The sequence below is a fragment of the Salmo trutta genome, chromosome 34 (genome assembly GCF_901001165.1).
Source record: "Salmo trutta chromosome 34, fSalTru1.1, whole genome shotgun sequence".
Classification (NCBI taxonomy): domain Eukaryota; kingdom Metazoa; phylum Chordata; class Actinopteri; order Salmoniformes; family Salmonidae; genus Salmo; species Salmo trutta.
The window spans coordinates 32182283-32192282 of NC_042990.1; the positions used below are offsets into that span (position 1 = coordinate 32182283).

The following is a 10000-nucleotide window of genomic DNA, read 5'->3' on the forward strand; positions in this document are numbered from 1 at the left end:
GTGTGTAAAAACGTATATAGGTTCAGAAATTTTGTGAAATAGCACAGTTCTAAATAGAAATCAATCTGGATGGACATCAGAAATAGAGGAAGGACTAAAAACAAACAAAATATAACTATTGTAAAATAGATTGTGTCTGTAAAATGTGTATAAGATGTATAAACGGAAGGTAGAAGCCTAAGTGTTATTGTTTATTAGTTTACAATTGGGGGAAGGGTGGTAGGGTTTGCGGGGAATAATAAAGGTATATTCTAAAAAAAGTATTTATCTATATATAGGTATGTGAATGTATATATGCGTATATGTATGCATATGTGTATGTAAATGGATATATATATTTACCAAAAAAAGATATGGGGGACTGGAAATGAGGCAGACATTTACATTGATAGAAGCAACTATCTTTCCACAATATTAAGCTGATTCACCCCTAAAAAAAAGCCGCACTGAAGACTAACAAAACAGCTCCCACAATATTTGTATTATCATTTTCTCTCAGCCAATCATCAGTCATTTGTGTAAATGCCGTGCATGTTGAATGCCCCTCCCTATAAATGTGCAGAAAGTCTGTTGTTAAGTTATTTACTGTCGTATTGTATCTGGTTAAAGTTGAATACAGGCTGATTGGTCAGCTGTTTGAGCCAGTAAAGAGTGCTTTACTATTCTTGGGTAGCACAATGACTTTTGCTTCCTTCCAGGCCTGAGGGAACACACTTTCCTGTAGGCTTACATTGAAGAGATGGCAAATAGGAGTGGCAATATCGTTTGCTGTCATCCTCAGTAGTTTGTAAGTTGTCAGACCCTGGTGGCTTGTCATTGTTGATAGACAACAATCATTTTTGTCACCTCTTCTACACTCACTATACGGAATTCAAAATTACAATGCTTGTCTTTCATTATTTGGTCAGTTATTCTTGGATGTGTAGGTTTGGCGTTTGTTGCTGGCATGTCATGTCTAAATTTACTAATCTTGTCAATGAAAAAGTCATTAAAGTAGTTGGCAATAGCAGTGGGTTTTGTGATGAATGAGCCGTCTGATTCAATGAATGATGGAGCTGAGTTTAACTTTTTGCCCAAAATGTCATTTAAGGTGCTGCAAAGCTTTTTACCATAATTCTTTATAGCATTTATCTTTGTTTCATAGTATAGTTTCTCCTTCTTTTTGTTCTGTTTAGTCACATGATTTCTCAATTTGCAATAGGTTTGCCAATTGGTTATGTAGCCAGACATATTTGCCATTCCTTTTGCCCTTTCCCGCTCCACCATAACATTTTTAAATTCCTCATCAGTCCATGCGGATTTAACAGTTTTTACAGTCATTTTCATTATGGTGCATGCTTATTAGTAACAGGAGTAAGCAATTTCATAAATGTGTCAAGTGCAGCGTCTGGTTGCTCCTCATTACACGCCACAGACCAGCAAATAGTCTTTACATCATCAACATAGGAATCATTACAAAGCCTCTTGTAGGACAGTACTTCTTATACACTATATTAGGTCCAGCCTTTGGAACTTTGGTTTTCCTAGATATGGCTACTATATTGTGATCACTACATTCAATGGATTTGGATACTGCTTTACAGCAAATTTCTGCAGCATTAGTAAACATGTGATCAATACATGTTGATAATTTCATTCCTGTGCTGTTTGTAATTACCCTGGTAGATTGACTGATATCCTGAACCAGGTTGCAGGTACTGGTTACAGTGGGTGGGCAGCTTAATGAAAGCCAGTCGATATTTAAGGTCACCCAGAAAATATAACTCTATGTTGATATCACATACATTATCAAGCATTTCACACATATTATCCAGATACTGATTGTTAGCACTTGGTGGTCTATAGCTACTTCCTATAAGAATGGGCAGATGAATCTGTAGTCATATTACTTCAACTGTATTTGACATTAGATCCTCTCCAAGCTTTACTGGAATGTAGCTCTGAATATAGACTGCAACACCACCCCCTTTGGCATTTCTGTCTTTTCTGTAGAAATTATAACCATGTATTGCTACCACTATATCATCAAAAGTATTATCTAAGTGGGTTTCAGAGATAGTCAGTATATGAATGTCCTCTGTTACTAGAAAGTTATCAATTTCATTAACCTTGTTTCTTATGCTACATATGTTATGGGACGCTACCGTCCCACCTGGCCAACATCCTGTGAAATTGCAGAGCACCAAATTCAAATGACAGAAATCGTAATATTAAACATTCATGAAAATACAAGTGTCATACATCATTTAAAAGCTTAACTTCTTGTTAATCCAGCCATGTTGTCAGGTTTCAAAAAGGGTTTACGACGATAGCACACTATGCGATTATCTGAGGACAGCGCCCCGCACACAAAAGCATTACATACATTTTCCAACCAAGCAGATGCGTCACGAAAGTCAGAAATAGCGATAAAATAAATCACTTACCTTTGAAGATCTTCATCTGGTTGCAATCACAAGGGTCCCAGCTATATAACAAATGGTCCTTTTGTTCGATAAAGTCCTTCTTTATATCCCAGAAAAGTCTGTTTCATTGGTGCGCTAGACTCAGTAATCCACCGGTTTCCCTCATTCAAATTTCATACAAATGAATCCCATAAGTTACCAATAAACTACTTCCAAACATATCAAACAACATTCCTAATCAATCCTCAGGTACCCTATTATGTAAATAAATAATGAAATTTAAGATGGAGAATACCAGAGACCATTACCGGAGATAAGTAACGAAGTACGCGCACTCACCGGAGCGAGCTACAAACACTATAGCCAAAATGGGAGCCACTTAGAAAAACTACAAATTCTAGCTCGTTTTTCAAAAAACAAGCCTGAAACTCTTTCTAAAGACTGTCATCTAGTGGAAGCCCTAGGAACTGCAATCTGGGAGGACTTCCATTTATATTCCCATTCCCAGCCATTGTAATCAGAGGTGAGCTGAAAAAAAATATCTGGATGGATTGTCCTCGGGTTTTCACCTGCCATATCAGTTATGTTATACTCACAGACATTATGTTAACAGTTTTGTAAACTTTAGAGTGTTTTCTATCCAATACTACCAATTATATGCATATCTGGCTTCTGGGCCTGAGTAACAGGCAGTTTACTTTGGACACCTCATTCATCCAAACTTCTGAATACTGCCCCCTAGCCCTAAGAAGTTAATGTGGGCTATTTTTAGCACTTTTCTGGGATTCTTGATTGTTTTGCTGATTGTTTTACTGAGCGGCTTATCAGAAGTAGACATGACAGTGAAATTTATGTTTGAGCTGATAGTGCAGGGTGAGCTGCACACAGCGAACGTCCTACTAGGGAACACCGCCTTGGTGCTAACAGTCTAATTAATTCAATGCCAAGAGTGTGCAAAGCTGTCATCAAGGCAAAGGGTGGCTACTTTGAAGAATCTCAAATATAAAATATGTTTACATTTGTTTAACACTTTTTTGTTTACTACATGATTCCATGTGTGTTATTTCATTGTTTTGATGTCTTCACTATTATTCTACAATGTTGAAAATAGTAAAAGAAAAAAGAAAATAAAGATGCTTTAATGAGTAGGTGTGTCCAAACTTTTGACTGGTACTGTATGTGAACGAGATATTTCTGTATTTGATTTTCAATACATTTGCAAAAATTTCAAAAAACATGTTTTCACTCTATCATTATTGAGTATTGTGTGTAGATGGGTGAGAGTTTTTTAAATATTTAATCCTTTTTGAATTCAGACTGTAACACAAGAGCATATAGAATAAGTCCAGGGGTATGAATGCATTCTGGAGGCACTGTACGATGTACCAGTGTATGCACACACATGTGCCTTGTGGATCACTGGTTATGGGATTATTATGTTTCATTTACCCAAAATACAGGAGGCGGAGGAAGATACAGGAGTTTTTTTGAAATTTAAACTGTACACATTTTTTTACCCCAAAATGAATCAATCGATATTGTTGTCATTTAACAACAGTCAATATACTACAAAAATGAGGAAGTCGACACTCCAAGCTATTTGAAAATGAAATCAGTAACTGGAGTTGTGTTGCAAGAGAGAACCTATACCCATAATGCTGCCAGAAACATAATTACAAAAATTATCGAGAATGAAAACACAATAAAGGCCTAAGGCTTATTTCCATTGAGGTCCTCTGTTCAATTTCTCATCCCTGCCACTGAGTCACACAACGCCGTCTTGGAAGAAAATCTAATTCAGACCTACATGATCTTAACAAGGTGAAACCACCTCAGAAGTGGAGCTTCAGTGCATCAAGGTGGACATTGCCTAGGACTCTACATACACACAGGAGAACATCCTGAATTGACTGGTAATATTAGGGGCAAGAAGTGATAGGAATATCATTACAAACTCTGAAAATCACAGCAAAACTAGTCAGGGAGCTCACATAGCAATCAATAGAGCTATTCCATTTCTTTCCCTCGCTCTCTCTCTCTCTCCCCGTTCTCTCTCCCCATCCTCTCTCTCTCCCCGTTCTCTCTCTCTCCCCGTTCTCTCTCTCTCTCCATTCTCTCTCTCTCCCCGTTCTTTCTCTCTCCCCATTCTCTCTCTCTCCCCGTTCTCTCTCTCTCCCCGTTCTCTCTCTCTCCATTCTCTCTCTCTCTCCCCGTTCTCTCTCTCCCGTTCTCTCTCTCTCTCCCCGTTCTCTCTCTCTCTCTCCCCGTTCTCTCTCTCCTCTCCCGTTCTCTCTCTCCCCGTTCTCTCTCTCTCTCTCCCCGTTCTCTCTCTCTCCCCGTTCTCTCTCTTCTCTCCCCATTCTCTCTCTCTCCCCGTTCTCTCTCTCTCTCCCCGTTCTCTCTCTCCCCGTTCTCTCTCTCTTTCTCTCCTGTTCTCTCTCTCTCTCTCTCTCTCTCTCTCTCTCTCTCTCTCTCTTTCTTTCTACCCCTGTTCTCATCTCCCTCCTGCAGCTCTACAGAGCCAAGAGCGTTGCCATGGTGATGGCTGTATTCTGCAGTAGCAGCAGTGGGATCGTCTCTCTCTCTCATCTCTCTCTCCCTCGCCCCCCTCTCTCTTTCCCCCCTCTCTCTCTCTGCTCTCGCTCGCTTTCTCTCACACATCATTTCGAGATATCACATTACGCCATGTTTTGTTCATTTCTATTGTATTGCAGATTTGTACTCACATATTGCATAACAATGTATTTAAGTGCTACACATGGACTTAAAGGTATGCATTGCATATCTATAGGTGACACATGTATTTGATGTGTATATTTAGGCTTCTGTATATAGCTAACATAGTCTGTCTGTGTATGCCTCACATAATTCTGTCCTTTCCAAATGAAAACTTTCCCCACAAACTCCAAAGGTGAGGTCCAGGTTACACCCTATTCCCTATGTAGGGCACTACATTAGACCAGAGCCCCTTTGAGCCCTGGTCAAATGTAGAGAACGATATAGGGAATAGGGTGCCATTTGGGACGCAGGCCCTTACTACCGTAAGAGGTGTGCAGTACAGAGCACAATTAAATATGTGCTTTCACCGTTGCGTGCCAGCCACTTCCCAGCCCAAAATAGGCTCGAAAAATGTAATGCAGCTTTTAAACTTCTCTCTCTCTCTCTCTCTCTCTCTCTCTCTCTCTCTCTCTCTCTCTCTCTCTCTCTCTCTCTCTCTCTCTCTCTCTCTCTCTCTCTCTGTCTTTCTCTCTCTCTCTCTCTCCTTCCCTCTTCCAAACCTCCTATCTGTCCCTATGCAGTGTGACAACGCCAAGGGTTTGAGGGCCTTCTTCGACGCCATATGCTACGGACCCAAACACCTGATGATCTTCGGAGGGGTGTGTCCTTCTGTCACATCCATCATCGCTGAGTCACTGGAGGGGTGGAACCTGGTGCAGGTAGGAACAAGTCTGGTTGTTATGAGGAGGATGGGTTGGTCTGTTCCAGCTGGATTTGACCTCTTTTTGGGAGTTGTCTTTCTATGTAGCTTTGGTGGGGTTCCCTCTTGATATGATGTGAGATGGGACAAATGTGAGTTTTGAGTTGTTAGGATAAGTGTGTGTGTGTGTGTGTGTGTGTGTGTGTGTGTGTGTGTGTGTGTGTGTGTCCGTGCGTACCCATGCATGTGCAAAGTGTATGTGTGTGTGGGCTTGAGGTTGGAACCACAGTGACAGGATATGCAAGTTTGCTAATTGATTAATTTGTACGTTTGTAATTGGCTGAGCCCATAGTCTTATGGTTCTGTAGATGGGGTCTGGGCTGGGGTCTCTGCGAGGTCCTAACTCATGGCTTAATCCTTCATCGACTTCACCAGGGGAAATATCTAATTGGTAAATCTTTAATCCAGGACGATCCTTATCCATTTCATAAACCCAGAGATGGAATAAAACAGGAAATATCAAGGCTGTGCCGCAAATGGCACCCTTACCCTGAATAGCCCTATGGGCCCTGGTAAAACTTGTGCACTACATAGGGAGGAGTGCACTAGTTTGTTCCTCGTGTTATAATTTATTTTTTCCTTTTCTCTCTGCACTGTTGGGAAGGGCTTTTCATTTACCTGTCTTATATCAGCTTCCTAGGGCTCAGATGGGAAGGGTGGAAACATTTGAGGTGTGTCCTTAAAAACATGATTCAAAGTGCTAATTTCAGGCAACGCTGGTAGGGATATTTAAGATCAACAAAAAGCTGGTTTTAGCAGTAACACGGTTGGTTATGGAATTCATTTTGACAGCGGAAACGCAGCATATCCAGCCGTGATGCACACTGTCCATATGAACATGCGACTAGAGTAATATGCTTCTGGTGCCTGTATACTTCGTATTAAGAAACATAAAAACTAATGCTTTTTCATTTTATTTGATAAAAACCAAGCATAGTCTCCCCTCCTCTCAATGAAGGCTGTTTTTTTCTGCACAATGCAATCAAGTAGGCTAGTCAAGACCGTCGATTTAGGGTTTGGCTTGTGACACGGCTTGGAAATAAATCTTAATCGCGATAGCAAAACAGTGAGCTGACATTCCCTTTTTATCTGTGTATTGTAGGCAGTGCGATCTGTAAGATGGTTCGAATATGTTCATACATTTTTTTTATTTGGGAGCAGTATAATGGTGAGTGGACATTCTCCCTTTATCTTTATATTGGATCTTGATCCAGCTACTGTGAAAAGTTTGGATGTACGTAAAACCCTCCATAGTCTGCATCATTGTTTTAATATTATTGCCTACAGGGAGCAATTATGGTGCCTGTAAGTGTATTTAGACTATTTAAAACTAGTTGTTGTTTCATTTTGTTTAGAATTTGACTAGAATTATTCGCTCTCTTTTTAGGCCATATCAATAATGAATTTTATCTTGTCAATTGACAATATTTGGCATGTCCATGCTCATCCATGATGTAATTTACAGTAGACCTAGCCCCTATATCAGTGTGCATGCTATGTAGGCCTATATATTTCCACAATGAAGCCATGCAATTACTTAGAACAATGTAGACTGCAAACAGGTTCAAGGAAATGTATTTAGCAAAGATGGGCTAGGTGTACATTTTCTTAATTAGTTTCTGTAAGCTATTTAACAAACTATAACGGATTAACATTGGAATTGGAGTTGATTCCAAGCAATACATAAAAGACCGTAAATACACAACTTGAGGCAACTACATATTTAGCCATCGAGCACCTTCTGATTGGCCAGTGAGAGGCCAAGCCTCTCTATTCATCAAAACCAAGCCCTTTCGCATCACTGCCAGCACTGCGTCGATCATTTTTTTGTTGTGTAAATAGCAAAAAGGATTTCTGACACACCCCTGGACCTATAGCGCTACCACCAGCGCTTAGATTTACCATTGAGTTATGCTTGTTAAAATAGAGCCCTGAACAGTCAGTGACTTTTTTCCAAGCCTTGAGGAGCTGTCATTATGGTGAGGTACTGTCAATTAATGGCGAGGAAGTGTAGTGGTGGTTGAGTACAGTATTGTCATCTCTGTGGAAGAGGGCCTTGGTGAACGTACAACTCTTGGCAAGGTATGATCTAAGGCCATTCTTCAAGGTCTGATTGAAGCATTTCACTCCTCCATTGGCCTGGGGGTGGTAGTATGCTGTGCGGACATATTGTTTTCTAACATCAGGAAGATGACAAAGTCCTCTTGGACCTGACTAGTGTCCCTTCGATTAGTCATTAGAGGCCGACTCTTGTCTTAAAAGTTCACTGATTCAAAACCTTAGTGTTTGAGAATGTAATTGCAGTTGGATTGGCAAAGACTCCAAATGAACCGCTAAATTAAATGTAACCCAAAACCATACTATTCAAGGACTTCCATTTTCAATTCCAAATCCCTGGACCTTCATAGGAGGTGCAGTTAATCGGCTTTACTCACTGATTAAACTCAAACTGCTTTTGGATAATTTACAGTACCACTATGTTCTACTCTGGTTTCTTTGCAGATCCAGATTGCACTAGGCTAGCTAGATGCCTCTCTCTCCATCTCCCTCTCTGGGCCCATTGACTTTCATCTGTCTCCCAGTGGATGGAAGCAGACCCTGTGCCAGGAACAGGGCAGGGCTGCAGGAGGCTGCCTGGCTCCAAGCTGCAGACGTAGGCCAGTGCATTGGGCCCTGACGTCAGCAGCCAGTGGGAGGTGCATTACTTTCCATGTCTGATCTATATGTATCAGCCTCATAAGCATTCTGTGAGGAGCGAGGAAGCGAGGAAGCGAGGAATAACATGTGTGGGAAGTTTTCTGGGATAGTATATAGGCATGGAAACATATTGATTGTTGCTATTATCATGGATAAAGGGAATTTGAGACATTTGAGGGGAAATGCATGATTGAGTGAATAGGTGTAAACCTGCTTTTGAATTGAGGCATTTTATTGGAAAATATGCAGATTTTCCATGGCTTCTAATGTGCTGCCCTAAATTAAAAATAACAACGTAATTTCCATATAAAAAGCAGTGACAGCTAGACAGTATTTAGACAGTGTCTATTAGCAACTTCGCTGGACAACAATTCCTGAGAAATGTTTCATTATACAGTATATTCATTTACATATTTGTAGAAATAGATTTTTAATCAAGGAAGTGCCCCCCCCCCCCCCCCCCCCCCACACACACACACTTGCAGTGTTGCAGAACCATGATCAGTTTGCAGGCCCCATCTGCCATTGAATTTATAAAACTACTGATCCTCAAGCAGCTCTCTCGCTCACATCCTGATTGTCTCATGGTATTGTTGAAGATACAGGCTCATCCTCTCTGCTAAGCACCAATTACTCTTTATAGCAGTGCTGTGTAGAGTACAGTAAGCTATGTGGTGATGAAAATGACTGCAAAAGCAAATGAAATGGAAGATAAGAATGCTACGAGGGCAAATAGACAGATGGTAAACGAGGGATGGAAAGATAGACGGAGGACAGCAAGCTTTGAGCATTGGCTGAGAGAGAGAGAGAGAGAGAGAGAGAGAGAGAGAGAGAGAGAGAGAAAGAGAAAGAGAGAAAGGGGGAAAAGAGAGAGAGGGAGATAAAGAGAGAGGAAGCGATAGAGAGTGAGGGGGAGGAAGAGAGAGACAGAGAGAGACAGAGAGAGAGAGAGAGAGAGAGAAAGGGAGAGAGAGAGAGAAAGAGAGAGGGAGATACAAAAACAACAAGTGTGCGCTTAAAATAAACACACACTTTTCTTTCCTCAGGGCTGTGGGGTGAGACCGGGATGCACTAGAACAGGCTGCAGCACCCTGCCTCACCCTACTAGAATCTGAAGTCAAATGTCTACATTTTGCTGATGATCTGGTGCTTCTGTCCCCAACCAAGGAGGGCCTACAGCAGCACGTAAATCTTCTGCACAGATTCTGTCAGACCTAGGCCCTGACAGTAAATCTCAGTAAGACAAAAATAATGATATTCCAAAAAAGGTCCAGCTGCCAGGATCACAAATACAAATTTCATCTAGATACAGTTGCCCTAGAGCACACAAAAAACTGTACATACCTTGGCCTAAACATCAGCGCCACAGGCAAGAAGGGCATTCTACGCCATCAAAAAGAACATACAATTCGACATATCA

General features: G+C 40.9%; 1 protein-coding gene across 1 annotated transcript in view; it reads left to right on the forward strand.

Annotated features, from left to right (window-relative positions):
- Positions 1-10000, forward strand: part of LOC115174040 (gamma-aminobutyric acid type B receptor subunit 2) — a 413659-nt gene that overhangs the window by 109566 nt on the left and 294093 nt on the right. Inside the window, exon 2 of the mRNA XM_029732652.1 lies at positions 5705-5842. Coding sequence (XP_029588512.1) covers positions 5705-5842 — 138 coding nt within the window. The remainder of the gene's footprint in view (positions 1-5704; positions 5843-10000) is intronic.